Raw genomic sequence first — 15443 nt, forward strand, 5'->3', positions numbered from 1 at the left:
TAGTAAATCTCCAATACCAAAACTTGATTTCAGCAAGGCCTTTGACATGGCTCCACCCAGACGGCTTATAAATAAATTGTGTGCTCTTGGAATAAATCCTAGTGTGACTAACTGAGTTAGAAACTGGCTGAGTAGGAGGCTCCAAAGATTAATGGTAAATGGAGTTTTCTCTGAATTTCCCAAAGGAAAGGTATGGTATTGGAGGTAAAATTCTTGTAAGCACAAAGGGAAAGCGGGATCTGGAGGTAATTGTATCTGATGATCTTAAGGTGGCCAAACAGATGGTAAAGCAACGATAAAAGCCAGAAAGATGCTTGGCTATATAGGGAAAGGAATAGCAGGCAGAAAAAGGGAGGTGATATTACCCTGGTGAAACCTCACTTGGAATTCTGTGTACAATTCTGCATTTTCAAAAGGATATAAACAGGATGCAGTCTGTCCAGAGGGTGGCCACTAAAATGGTCAATGGACTTTGTTCTAAAGGAGATGGGGACAGACTTAAAGATCTAAACATGTACACCTTAGAGGAAAGGTGAGATAGGAAAGACATGATAGAGACATTCAAATATCTTAAAGGTTTCCATGCACAGGAGGTGAGCCTTTCTCAATGGAAAGGAGGCTCTAGCATGAGATGAAATTGAAAGGGGGGTAAACTCAGGAGTAATCTTAGGAAATATTTCTTTATAGAGAGGGTGGTGGATGCATGGAACAGCCTCTCACTAAAAGTGGTGGAGACAAAAACAGTATCTGAATTCAAGAAAGCATGAGATAAATACAGGGGATTAAGGAAGTGATGAGAATTATAATGCTAAATTAATTGGAGGAATGGGCAGAATGGATGGGCCATATGGACTTTTTCTGCATCTTGTTTCTATGTTTCTACTGCCAGCATTCAAACACTAACAACCCTACTTATGAAAAGGCAACAATGCAATTATTACACCAGGCCCTAAAAAATGCCAATATACCTACTATTAGGAAAACAGAAGAAGCCAAGCTGCTATAGATCCCTACACAGAACCTACAACTAGCAGAAAACTTCAGCTGGGTTATACGTGCAAAACACAAACAAATCGTTACCAATTGCAAAATAAAGTGACCCTAAAGTAGAAATACAAATGTGCAAACAAAAACTGAACTGTAAAACGCAACAAGCCAGACCATATATGCAGTGCAATAATTGAAAAACAAACATTACAATTCCTCATTAAACATCAAACAATAAAATCAGGAAATCTACATCATCAATAGAAGTAAAACCATAATAGAATATTTCAAAGCAGCTGACAAATAGAATAACATCTAATAATTTAAAACTCATATGATTTTTACAAAGACCAGTAAAATATTTTGATCCACCATCCAATACTTAAATCAAAGATGATAAAAAATACCCTGCTATCCATGCCTGGGATCTTTTAGAACATAAGAACTTGCCATACTGGGTCCATCAAGCCCAGTATTTTGTTTCCAGCAGTGGCCATTTCAGGTCACAAGTACCTGGCAAACAGTAAATAGATCCCATGCTGCTATCTCGCAGTGATAAGTAGTGGCTATTTCTTAAGTCTACTTGGTTATTTATTTATTTATCACGTTTTATATCCCGTCATTAGGTTTCGACATCATAACAGTTTATTGGTTTCTTCTCCAGGTATTTGTTCAGCCTTTTTTTAAACCCAGCTATGCTAAGTGCCTTAACCATATCTTCTGATAATGAATTCCAGAGCTTAATTGTGCGTTAAGTGAGAGAGAATTTTCTACAACTTGTTTTGAATGTTCTACATACTAACTTCATGTAGTACCCTCCTATTCTTTGTATTTATTAAAAGAGTAAACAACTGTTTACAGTTACATAGAAACATAGAGATGATGGCAGAAGAAGACCAAACAACCCATCCAGTCTGCCCAGCAAGTTTTGCACTTTTTTTTTTCTCATTTTTATCTGTTACTCTTGGCTCTTAGTAAACTTTTGATTCTATCTCCCTTCCACCCCCACCATTAATGTAGAGAGCAGTGTTGGAACTGCCTCTAAGTGAAATATCTAGCTTAATTAGTTAGGGGTAGTAACCACCGCAATAAGCAAGCTATACCCATGCTTATTTGTTTACCCAGACTAAATAATTCAGACCTTGTTGGTTGTTGTCTGTATATAGTCTGTATATAGCTACACTAACTGCACTAACCACATCCTCTGGCAACAAATTCCAGAGCTTTATTGTGCGTTGAGTGAAAAAGAATTTTCTCCGATTAGTCTTAAATGTGCTACTTGCTAACTTCATGGAATGCCCCCTAGTCCTTCTATTATTCGAAAGTGAAAAAAACCGATTCACATCTACTCGTTCAAGACCTCTCATGATCTTAAAGACCTCTATCATATCCCCCCTCAGCCGTGTCTTCTCCAAGCTGAACAGCCCTAACCTCTTCAGCCTTTCCTCATAGGGGAGCTGTTCCATTCCCTTTATCATTTTGGTAGCCCTTCTCTGTACCTTCTCCATCGCAATTATATCTTTTTGGAGATGCGGCAACCAGAATTGTACACAGTATTCAAGGTGCGGTCTCACCATGGAGTGATACAGAGGCATTATGACATTTTCCGTTTTATTCATCATTCCCTTTTTTTGTTGGAACCAAATGAAAAAGCATCCTCCTCTGTAATTTTTGCATACATATCTGCTAATGGAGCCAAAACTTGCCTGCTAAGGAATTTATACCCCCCCCCCCCCCCCCCTGGTGCTTTTATATAATTTGGCTTGCTGGATACCAAATTGAATTTCTTGAATATGTACCGGTATGTTCAATCTACCTAACTGCACCTCTATGAATTTGGGCAAACACACATTCTCCAAATCCTGGTACATAGAATCCGGATCACCTACCTCTTTAGTATATAAATCTCTAAAGAATTTTAGAAACACTTCTTGTTTATAATTGACTACTTTTCCAAAAGAATCGTTAACAGCCGCTATATATTTTTGCCCCTCCCGCCTCTTAATTAAAGCTGCAAACAACTTACCGGTCTTATTTCCATATTGTTGTAGTTTAAATTTATAATACAGATTTTTTTGTTCTCTGATGGATAAATGAATTTAATGTTGAATGCGCAGCCAAATATGACATTTTTGCCTCACTAGTATGCATGTTTGCTCAATATATTCTAGCTTTGATCACCTCTTTTTCCCATCTAAGGATTTTTTTTTATCTAAACTCTTCTTATGCCTGATCAAAAATGAGAATCTTACCTCTCATAACTGCTTTAGTGGTTTCCCAATGCAAACACAGGGTTGATCTATGTTTCCGATTAAACTCTTGAGATTTCTCCCACTTTTTTAAATCAAAAATTCCTTAAAAGAGACATTCTCATAAAACTGCACCAGAAACTTCCAGTTTTGGCAAACAACCATTGTTCATACCAACTGCAAATCTACCCATATCATGGCATGGTCTGAGATCTCCAATGGGTCAATTGCTGCTGAAATAATATTAGAAAAACTAGACTAGAATAATATATAATTGATTCAAGACTGAATGGCGTGTACACTTGACACATGAGTATAGTCATGTTCCTGTGGGTGGAGAACCCGCCCAACATCTAACAAATTGAGAAGTTGGCAAACAAAAGGAATTCCTTTATTTTTAGAAAGACTCTCAGCCAGAGTTCTTCTAGAGAGATCATGAGTTGGGCCAGCTACCATATTAAAATTTCCCCCAATCATTAAAGGACATTCATCAAAACCAGTCAATATGTCAATTACCCCTAAAAAAAACTTTGATCATAGACATTGGGGGCATATACATTTCATAACACCAATGGCTTACCCATTAGTTTACCTCTGATTATTACAAAATGTCCCTCTGGATCAATAATAATCCTCTCAAAGGTAAAGGATATTCATTTATGAAACAAACACCACTCTTGCTTTCTTGGTCCCAGATGTTGCCCCAATTATTTCCACCACTTATCCCCTTTTTAATGTATCATGTTCTAGAACTGTAAGGTGCATCTCCTGCAGCATTACAATATCCTTTTTTGTCTTGCTAAAGCCCTTACCATTTTATGTCTCTTAACCGGAGATCCAATACCAGCAACATTCCAAGAGATCCCTCATACGGTAGTTGGGATTTATTCATAAAAACACATCTCATAGAAGACACAAACCCTGAAAATATACAAACAAAAGAAGTCCTCCAGACTAGGACCCCACTACCATATGCCCTAAGGATCATCTGCTCTCTTAACAAAAAATAAGATATGGCAGAACCTGCCCCTCCCCCGCCCCCCAAGGTAGCAACTGCAAAAACCCCATCCCTATTAATTTCCCCCCAATTTCCAATCCATACTCCTGAACTCCTCCCCAAACCTAACATCCCCCATCATTCTCCCCATCTTTCCTCTTTACCATCCAGACTCCTATAAATTCCTACCACCCTCCTAAGAGGGCCAGAGTTCATTTATGGGACCCTACCCATCCCCTCCACACCTCTCACTAACACTTGGTCTCTACACATCAACCTCAATTTCAAAAGCCTCTTAGCTTTTAGAATAAAAAAAGAAAAAGAAACATGACAAATAACCATATTAACAATGACCATAGAAACATAGGGAGTTTGCAGCCTTTCAAGAGAAGTAATTTCTTTTTTTCTTTTTTTTATTTATGCTGATTTTAACAATTATAGACAGTAGTACAACATGTCAATGATAAGGTCATTTAAAGAAATTAAAATAAAATAACAATTTTTTAAACAATAGTTCAAATAATAATTTGAGATAATTCTAATCTCATAACCAGTTGTATATTATGAATTTGTTGCTAATTCCGCTCTACCTTTCTTCCTGGCTACTTAGCCCCCAAGTTCAATGCCCTTGTTTTATGTAACTTTGCTTGTTTCAGCCTTCTTGTTTGGTTACACTTGTTTATCCCCTAAGTTCCATGTAAACCGGCCTGATGTGAATTCTATTCATGAAGTCTGGTATAGAAATATTAAATAAATAAATAAAATAAATAAATAAAATATTACATGACCTTTTATAAGGAATTCAGAGATCCTATAATATTATTCAATCTGGAGCACATTTTAGGTAACATGGAAACATGGAAACATAGAAATGACGGCAGAAGAAGACCAAACGGCCCATCCAGTCTGCCCAGCAAGCTTCACATTTTTTTCTCATACTTATCTGTTTCTCTTAGCTCTTTGGTTCTATTTCCCTTCCACCCCCACCATTAATGTAGAGAGCAGTGATGGAGCTGCAACCAAGTGAAATATCAAGCTTGATTAGTTATGGGTAGTAGGGGAAGTAACCGCCGCAATAAGCAAGCTACACCCATGCTTATTTGTTTTACCCAGACTGTGTTATTCAGCCCTTATTGGTTGTTTTTCTTCTCCCCTGCCGTTGAAGCAGAGAGCTATGCTGGATATGCGTGAAGTATCAGTTTTTCTTCTCTCCTGCCGTTGAAGCAGAGAGCTATGCTGGATATGCGTGAAGTATCAGTTTTTCTTCTCTCCTGCCGTTGAAGCAGAGAGCTATGCTGGATATGCGTGAAGTATCAGTTTTTCTTCTCCCCTGCCGTTGAAGCAGGATATGCATTGAAAGTGAAGTAACAGGCTTATTTGGTTTGGGGTAGTAACCGCCGTAACAAGCCAGCTACTCCCCACTTTGTGAGTGCGAATCCTTTTTCTTCTCCCCTGCCGTTGAAGCAGAGAGCTATGCTGGATATGCGTGAAGTATCAGTTTTTCTTCTCCCCTGCCGTTGAAGCAGAGAGCTATGCTGGATATGCGTGAAGTATCAGTTTTTCTTCTCCCCTGCCGTTGAAGCAGAGAGCTATGCTGGATATGCGTGAAGTATCAGTTTTTCTTCTCCCCTGCCGTTGAAGCAGAGAGCTATGCTGGATATGCATTGAAAGTGAAGTATCAGGCTTATTTGGTTTGGGGTAGTAACCGCCGTAACAAGCCAGCTACTCCCCACTTTGTGAGTGCGAATCCTTTTTTCCACATTTCCTCTTGCTGTTGTAGCTTAGAGCGATGTTGGAGTCACAGTAACCATGTGTATGTTTATTGAATAAGGGTATTGTCTCCAGGCAGTAGCCGTCATTCTGGCTAGCCACCCACTCTTTATTGACGGCCTCTTGATTTTATGGATCCACAGTGTTTATCCCACGCCCCTTTGAAGTCCTTCACAGTTCTGGTCTTCACCACTTCCTTCGGAAGGGCATTCCAGGCATCCACAATTCAGACATTAGTGCACTAAACATTATGGGCCGGATTTTAAATGCCCTGTGCACGTAAATCCGGCCGGATTTACGCACGCAGGGCCCTCGTGCGCTGGTGCGCCTATTTTACATAGGCTGCTGGTGCGCGCACAGCCCCGGGATGCGCGTAAGTCCTAGGGCTTCGTAAAAGGGGCGGGGGGGCGTGTCGCTGGCCCGGGGGCGTGGTCAAGGCCTCCGGACCAGCCCCCGGGTTGGGTGATGGCGCGCCAGCAGCCCGCTGGCGCGCGCAGATTTACATCTGCTTTCAGCAGGCGTAAATCTGCCAACAAAAGGTAGGGGGGGGTTTAGATAGGGCCGGGGCGGTGGAAAGAAAGTTCCCTCCGAGGCTGCTCCGATTTCAGAGCGGCCTCGGAGGGAACAGGCAGCGCGTGCCGACCCTGGATTTTATAAAATACGCGCGGCTACGCGTATATTTACGTTTAGAGGAGAGAAGAATCCTTCAATCAACTGCTGAGATAGGGCAGAACTAGTAGCAGTTGGGGTCTCTGGGCATAGTCTGCCCTTTCTCTTTGTGTGAGGCATTATTTTGTGGCAACAAACTTAAATAGGAATCTCTCTATTACACCTAATCAATAGGATCTCTGTTGAAGGCAGGCAGAGAGATAAAACAAAGGAAATAAAAGACTTACTTTATCTTCAGTTTCCAAAAGAAAAACGAGAATCTCCAATGTTCAGGCAAAGCCGTGCGCCAGCATCGTCTGCGCGCCGCGGGGGTTCTGGTATAAACTTGCCGGCTCCTCCCCCTCGATGATGTCGCGGGCTTGCAACCCGGAAGGAGGCGCAGTGCTCAGCTCCAAAGAAATCTTCTTTTTTCAAGTAAGTCCAGCGAGGTTTTTAAAGGGCCGGGATTCCTCCCCACCTGGAGCTGGTTCTTCCACTCTGCCGCCTCAAGTAATTTAAAAGATATGAATGTGACTGGGTTAGGCATTACTCAGCCTATCATACCTAGGGTGAGTAGTTCAAGACCCCACAGGGCCTTACCTCAAGAAAGAAAAGAGGCACGTAGGCAATGAATTCTTTGCTTCAGTGTTAACTGAGGAAACTGTTGGGGAGATACACATAAGAAGTGCCATGCGGGGTCAGACCAAGGATCCATTGAGCCCAGCACCCTTTTTCCAATAGTGGACAATCCTTAAAAGTAGATGCAATTTCTTGCTGCTCACTCCCTATGTCAAGTGATAGGTCTCTCTGCGTCACCTGGTTAATAACTATTTATGGACTTTTCTTCCTTGAATTTGTCCAAACCCTTTTTAAACCCAGCTATGCAACAAATTACACAGCTTGACTGTGCATTAAAGGATGGATTTTAAAACCCCATCATGCGTAAATCCTGGGCCTTATGTGCGCCGGGCCAATTTTCAAACCGACCCAGCCACACGCGTAAACCCCGAGATGTGTGGGTCGGGGCCTCAAAAGGAGTTGTGCGGGGGGCGGAGCAGGGCTGTTCGGGGGGCGGCCGGGAGAGTACCAATCCTCGCTGTCCCAGAGCCTCGCGCACTGGCAGCCAGTTACTTCAGGTCGGGCCCTGAAGTAACTTGCAAAATAAAGGTAGAAAAATTTAAAAATGTGTTTTAGAGGGTGAGGAGGAGCAGGGAAGGGAGGTTAGGGTAGGGGGTAGGAAAGTTCCCTCCCAGTCCGCTCCAATTTAGCGAGGGAATTGGGGAAGGCCCTGATGCATCGTTGCGTGAATGTTGACAAAAATCAACCCATCCCTTGTGCACCGCCGCCAATTTTATAATGTGTGCATTGCCGGGCGCATGTTATAAAATCGTGCGTCCATGTGTGTGTGCCGGGTAGCGGGCGCACATGGATGCACCCTCGTATTTTTAAAAAATCTACCCCTAAGTGAATAAATACTATTTATAATTGGTTTTAAAATTGCAACATGTTAGCTTTAAAGGAGTGTCGCCTTGTCCTTATTTATTTCATTTATTTATTTATTTACATTTTTATATTCCGCTTTCCTGCACTTCAATGTGTACATCAAAGCGGATTACATTCAGGTACTATAGGTATTTCCCTATCCCCACAAGACTTACAATCTAAGGGGCTGATGCAATATATTTTCGCTGAAAAGTCAGCGCCCGCTTTCCTAACGCGCGTATGGGGGGCGCCATGCAATATGTAAATTAGGGGGTTGCTAACGCGACCCCACCATGGCTGCCGGTTATGAAGACCGATGCCGGTAAACTCGGCGTCGGTTTTCATAACTGGCCATCTGCCAGTAATGAAAATGGCCGCCAAGTTTACCGGCGTCGGTCTTCATAACTTGGCAGTCTACCGAGTTAGTTTTTTTTTTTTTTACTTAAAAAAAGAACAGAAAAGCGTGTTTTCTGCTTTTCTGTACTTCTTTTACCTGTGCTCAGCTATAAACGCCTTCTCGAGGCAGGTGTTAATAGCTGAGCGATAAATGTGCTTCTGAGACGCACATTTATTTTTTTGCATGCGGAGTGAATGAGTAATAGGCTCATTCACATGCATTTGTATGTGATGAGCGCTATTACATTCACTCCGCGTCCGACGTGGGCTAAATAGGCGTTAATCCCCCTATTGCATTAGGGGATGAATTAGCGCCTATTTAACTTGCGTCAGAGTGCGGGTTAAACAGTGCTCTCAGCTGAGCGCACTGTATTGCATCGGCCCCTAATTTTGTCCTAGTGTTATTTGAAAGGATAAATAACCATTACCTATTTACTTGTTCTATTATACTCATGATTTTGTAGATATCAGTGGTGTGCAGTGACATTCACAGTATGGGGATTCAGCAAATGTATCCCATGGCACAATCATCTTCTCTTCTCAACAAACCCTGGCATTATCACCTTATCTCTCACTCTTTCCTTCCACCACCAGCAAAATCACTCTACTACATCAAGACCCTTCTACTGGGAGATGCAGATTGGAAAACAGAACAACTTGAACTGTTCTAGATACTCAACCAGAAACAGGCTAGCATAATATCTCACTTCATTCCCCCATGCAAAACACAGACAGACCATCATATCGAATAGAGAATGAGTGACCACAACTTAGCAACGGAAAAATGGATAAACTGCCTGGAAACCCCAATAAGCCAGACTCTGCCTGCCTGCCATGCAACACAAGAGAAATAAAAACAGAAATGCATTTTCTCCTATGTACCATATAGTAAGATTCAGAAAGGCATATTTCTCAAAATAAGCAGAGAAAATCAAATTATTGTCATTTTCCATCCTCTACTACAGAAACAGCAGCTATAGCTCATCCTCCAAGCCTCCCCATGTCCCCTGTAGTCTCTCTCAACCCCTCAGCTCCCTCCCATTCTCACTCTCAACCCCCTATCCCTTGCCTACTACCCCCCCGAGTCCCCAGAACTCTCTCACACTCTGTTGTGCTGGTGAACCCTTGGACCGAGAGGGAGTTGATGCTACCTGTGGGGAGGAGCCCCACAGGTCCTCACCATTAGTAGGCGAGGCTGAAGTCAGGCAGAGACCCCTCTGGAGCTTCACTGCTACCAGCTCACGTTCCCCTTGGGTTGAGCCCTTGGGGACCGGGGCTGGCTGGACTTAAGTGGGGTCTCTGTGATGATGGAGGTCCAGGAGAAGAAGAGGTGCTGGAGATTAGGCACCAGACTACATTAGGCAGCGAAGTACGAGGGCAGGTTCCAGGTGAGGGACAAAGCAGGTGGCGAAACTCGTGGTCGGATTCCAGGCAAGGGTTGAGGCAGGCGGTGAATGCGTAGTTAGTAACCGGACCAAAGTCAAAGCCAGGGCAGTCCAAGGAACTCAGAAACTCAGGAGCAACATGCAGATCGCAGGAAGTGGGGAGACCTGTTGCCAAGGCACATGATGAAGGCAGGGACCATCCTAATATAGTCCCTAGGAGAAGATGTCATTGATGAGGCCTTGGTGCTTTTCCCACCATGGGCCCTTTAAATCTGGCAAGGAGGCATGCGCATGTGTGCCTAGGGGTCAGAGATGAAGCAGAGCGACGGCAGCTTTCGGAGCTGCGAGGAGGGCCACAAAAGGGGTGAATTGTTTTGGCCATGGTGGGTGAGGGAGGCTGGACGCGGGGCTGCATGGCTGGCAACATAACACTCTCAGCCCCCCAGAGTCCCCAAAACTCATTCTCAGCCCCCCAAAGTCTCACTCATTTTCAGTGCCCCAAAACTCTCACTCACAGCCCCCCAGAGTCCTCAGCACTCACTCATTCCCAGCCCCCCAGAGTTTCCAGAACTCTCTCTCTCAGCCCCCAGAGACCCCAGAACTCTCTCATTCTCAGCCCCCCAGAGTCCTCAGCACTCACTCATTCCCAGCCCCCCAGAGTTCCCAGAACTCTCTCAGCCCCCAGAGACCCCAGAACTCTCTCATTCTCAGCCCCCCAAACTCTCACTCACAGCCCCCCATAATTCTCACTCTCAGCCCCCCAGAGTCCTCAGCACTCACTCATTCCCAGCCCCCCAGAGTTCCCAGAACTCTCTCTCTCAGCCCCCAGAGACCCCAGAACTCTCTCATTCTCAGCTCCCCAAACTCTCACTCACAGCCCCCCATAATTCTCACTCTCAGCCCCCAGAGTCCTCAGCACTCACTCATTCCCAGCCCCCCAGAGTTCCCAGAACTCTCTCATTCTCAGCCCCCCAGAATCCAAGAACTCTCACGCATTCATCTTTTTTGAGATGCGGCGACCAGAATTGCGCACAGTACTCAAGGTGTGGTCTCCATTATTATGTATGTTTTTATGTATATCGCCCAGACCTTTTTTGTGTTGGGCGTTTAATAAATTCTATTAAATGAAATGAAATGAAAATGAAAAATGAAAAATGAAATGAGTGATACAGAGGCAGCATGGCATCTCCGTTAAGTCACCATTCCTTTCCTAATAATCCCTAACATTCTGTTTGCTTTTTGGACCACTGCTATACACTGAGCTGATGATTTCATTGTATTGTCCACTATGATACCTAGATCTTTCTCCTGGTTGGTAGCTCCTAATATGGAACCTAATGTCGTGAAACTACAGTGTGGGTTACATTTTCCTATGTGTGCATCACTTTGCACTTCTTAACATTAAATTTCATCTGCAATTTAGATGCCCAGTCTTCCAATTTTGCAAGGTCTTCCTGCAATTTTTCACAATCTGCTTGAGATTTAACAACTCTGAATAATTTTGTATCATCTGCAAATTTGATTACCTCACTTGTCTTTCCCCTTTCCAGATCATTTATAAATATACAAGCCGTAAAGCCCGTTAAAACGGGCTACATCCCTCTGTCTCTCACCTCCCCCTCATTCTCTCTCCCCTCACTCTTCACCACCCCCCTCCCCCACCCACTCCTCTCCACCCTCCCTCTCCTCACTCAGTCCCCCCTCTCCCTCACTCCCTCCCACTCAGTCCCCCCTCTCCCTCCCTCCCTCCCACTCACTCAGTCCCCCTCTCCCTCCCACTCACTCAGTCCCCCTCTCCCTCCCTTCACCCACCTCCATTTCCTCCCGGCGCCGTAAGCGCGACTTCCCGCAACCCTCACCCGGCTCCATTAACTCCTCCCGCTCCTGCCGGCAGATCTCGGGGGGGGGGGGGGGGCGCGGGAGTGACACCCCCCCCCCGAGATCTGCCGGCAGATCTCGGTGGGGGGGGCGCGGGAGTGACACACCCCCCCCGAGATCTGCCGGCAGATCTCGGTGGGGGGGGCGCGGGAGTGACACCCCCCCCCCCGAGATCTGCCGGCAGATCTCGGTGGGGGGGGGCGCGGGAGTGACACCCCCCCCCCCGAGATCTGCCGGCAGATCTCGGTGGGGGGGGCGCGGGAGTGACACCCCCCCCCCCCGAGATCTGCCGGCAGATCTGGGGAGGAGAAGCAGCGGCACCGCGCGCGCGGCGCCGCTGCTTCTCCTCCCGCTCCTGCGGCCCCCACCGCCATTTTTTTTTTTTTCTGATCGACATCCTTGCCCGCACATGCGCAGTAGAGCTGTGCTCTACTGCGCATTTGCGGGCCGTCGGTCACAGGCCATTTATAAGGTAGATTAAAAAGCACCGGTCCCAGTATAGATCCCTGAGACACTCCACTGTTTACATTTCTGCACTGAGATAACTGACCATTTAATCCTATTCAATTTCCTATCTTTCAATCAGTTTGCAATCTCCAAAAGGACATGACCTCCTGTCCCATGACTTTTACATTTTCTTAGTAGTCTCTGATGCGGGACTTTGTCAAATGCCTTCTGAAATTCTAAATAAACTTAATCTACTTAGAGAATAGCCACTGCCATTAGCAATGGTAACATGGAATAGACTTAGTTTTTGGGTACTTGCCAGGTTCTTATGGCCTGGATTGGCCACTGTTGGAAACAGGATGCTGGGCTTGATGGACCCTTGGTCTGACCCAGTATGGCATTTTCTTATGTTACCAGCTCATCTTTATCCACAAGTTTATTAATCCCCTTCAAATAAATGTAGCAGATTGGTGAGGCAAGACTTCCCTTGAGTAAAGCCATGCTGTCTTATATGTTCTGTGATTTTGTTCTTTAGAATAGTTTCCAGGATTTTTCTTGGCACTGAAGTCCGAGTCACAGGTCAATAATTCTTCGCACTACTCCTGCCAGCTTATTTCTTATTTTAACTCCCCCCACTCTAGTCCCATCGGTTCAATGGTTCATGCCCTCCTCTTCACTTGGCAGACAGCCCAAGTTTGAAAAGTAACTTCAGGGAGAAAGAAAGAGAAAGGGACGTGGCCAGAAAGCAGAGCATCCCTCCCCCAGTAATGAAACTAGGAAAAGTCTGATTTATGGAGGATTTTTAAATTGGGGGAGGAGGGTGGTGTTGGCAAAATGTAATTGTTGGCTCTGGATGTAGCAATGTATAGGCCAATGCTCGTAATGTGTTCGGAATAAAGCTTAGATGGATTATTTGGGGAAAAAAAAGAGAACTTGTTTCGATTATAGCATAAATGCAAAAACTAATTATGAGATGACAGAATATGTCCCTTCTCTGCTGCTGTTCCAGATGTGTATGCCAGGGTGGATGTCTTCAGCAGCCAGCGCCGGCAGAAGCACCAGAAGTCCTCGTCACGGCCCAAGGCACAAGTCATGGTCTTCAATGAAACGTTCCACTTTTACCTGCCCGATACTGCCAGCACCGACTGCCTGGTGCTCATCTCCATGTATGAGATGCAAGCCAGCGGCCGCAAGTTGATCGGACAAGCCTCACTCGGCAAGCACAAAGCCAATGATGGCGATGAGCACTGGCACCTCATGTTGCAGTCTCTGCGCCAGCCTGTGGCAAAGTGGCATCCACTATTGATTTAGAGTTGCCTGGTTTCAGGGCTTCTTTCTTACAATTTGATACTTCTGGTTCATGCAGCAAGACTAAGCTCCGGCCCAGCACTGACTTGCACCATTTACTGTAAATATGGACATAATTCAGAAAAGAGAAAACTTTACAATCATACTTCCTCTGGAGCCTTGGCATGACGCCTGTATTATTCCTGGTTAGATGCTGATTCCTCTTGGTAGGTGGAAGGCAGTATCCAAGAGCTTAGATTATGGTATACTTACTTGCATACTCAAGGGGATCAGTATCACATCTTGTACTCACACTCTTGTTCCACAGTCTGGACTCCCTCTTAGCAAAGAGAAACATACTTATCCTATAAATCTGACTAGATTAAGGTGAGAGCTCTTGACCGCAGAGACAATTTAATTAAATATAATCTTGAGAATAGTGTTTCCCAACTAGTGTGCCTTGGCTGAAGTGCAGGTGTGCCGAGGCTGCATTCTCAGATCTTGTTTCCCTCCTGGCCTGCAGGATGTCCTCCCACCAGCAGGGGAAGTGGGAGAGCAGCGCTTATCTGCAGATGCTCCTGCTTCCCCTCTGCAATGAAAACTGCTGGAGACTCTATAGGCTTGGGAGACCTGCTGGCACCATGCAGTTCAGATTGCAGAGGGAGGCTGGAAAAGGAGGAAGAAGCCTTCTCCCAGACCTTTGCTGTTCAGAGATTAGGGGTGGAGTGGGGAAAGGGACAGATGAATGTGCCACAGTGTATGCCAGGAGATGGGGGGGGCAGGGAAGTTGATGATGCCAGGAGATGGGGAAGGAGGGTGGAGGAGGGTGGAGGGAGAGGAAAGATGATGATTCAAGGTGGTGAGGAGGAAAGGTAGAAGGAGAGGGAAGTTAATAATGATGCCATGGAGAGAGGTTGAGGGAAAGTGATGCCAGGGTAGGGGGGAAATGGAAGATTGATGATGATGTCAGTGAGGGAGAGGACTGGAAAGAGAAGGATGATGCCAGGGAAAATGATGATGATGCCAGAGAGTGAGGAAGAGGGCAAGTGATGCCAGGGTTGAAGGGAAAGAAAACAGAATGTGATTGGCATGGGGAATGGAGGTAGAGGGAAGAGAAAGCGATGATGCTAGGGGATGGAGAGAGAGGGAAATTGATGATGCCAGGGGATGGAGGGGTGGAGGAAGAGGGAAGTAGATGATGCCAGGGGATGGAGGGAGAGGGGTGGAGGCAGAGGGAAGGTAATGATATAGGGGAGAGAGAAGGTGATGATGATGGGATGTGAAGGGAGAGGGAAGGTGATGATGATGACAAAGGGTGAGGGAGAGGGATGGAGACAGAGGGAAGGAAAAGATGCCAGGGGGTGAGAAGAAGGAGATGGAAGGTGATGATAACGGTGGGTGAAAGGAGAGGGAAGGTGATGATGCTGTGAGGAAGTGGAGAAGAGGTGGAGATGGTGCCTCGGGGTGGAGGAAAGGGATGGTGATTATGATGGAGGTGAGGAGGAGGAAGAGATAAGATGATGATGCCAGGGAATAGGGGAGAGGGGTAAAAAGAAAGGAAAGTTAGTGATTATGATGTCAGGAGTGAGGAGGTGGAGAGAGAAGGTGATGATGCCAGGGAGTGGAGGAGAGTGGTGGAAAGAGAGGGAAGATGATGATGATGATGCAAGGTTGAGGGAGAGGGAAGGTGATGATGATGGTGGTGGGAGAGGGAAGGTGATGATGCCAGGGTGTGAGGGAGAGGGGTAGAAGGAAAGGGAAGGTGGTGATGATGATGGTGGTGAGGAGGTGGAGAGAGAAGGTGATGTTGATGCCAGAGAGTGAGGGAGGGGGAAGGGGTTGATAATACGAGGGAGGGGGAAGAGATTGTGGGAGAGGGAAGGTGATGATGATGATGCCAAGGGGTGGGGGGAGAGG

At 45.4% G+C, this 15443-nt stretch overlaps 1 protein-coding gene across 1 annotated transcript in view; it reads left to right on the forward strand.

The window, feature by feature from the left end:
- The window catches only part of LOC115079429 (synaptotagmin-2-like), a 134994-nt gene extending 119892 nt beyond the window's left edge, over positions 1-15102 (forward strand). The window contains exon 7 of the mRNA XM_029583020.1: positions 13249-15102. Coding sequence (XP_029438880.1) covers positions 13249-13550 — 302 coding nt within the window. The 3' untranslated portion in view covers positions 13551-15102. The remainder of the gene's footprint in view (positions 1-13248) is intronic.
- The last annotated feature ends 341 nt before the right edge of the window (positions 15103-15443 follow it).

Source organism: Rhinatrema bivittatum, chromosome 17, assembly GCF_901001135.1.
Source record: "Rhinatrema bivittatum chromosome 17, aRhiBiv1.1, whole genome shotgun sequence".
Classification (NCBI taxonomy): domain Eukaryota; kingdom Metazoa; phylum Chordata; class Amphibia; order Gymnophiona; family Rhinatrematidae; genus Rhinatrema; species Rhinatrema bivittatum.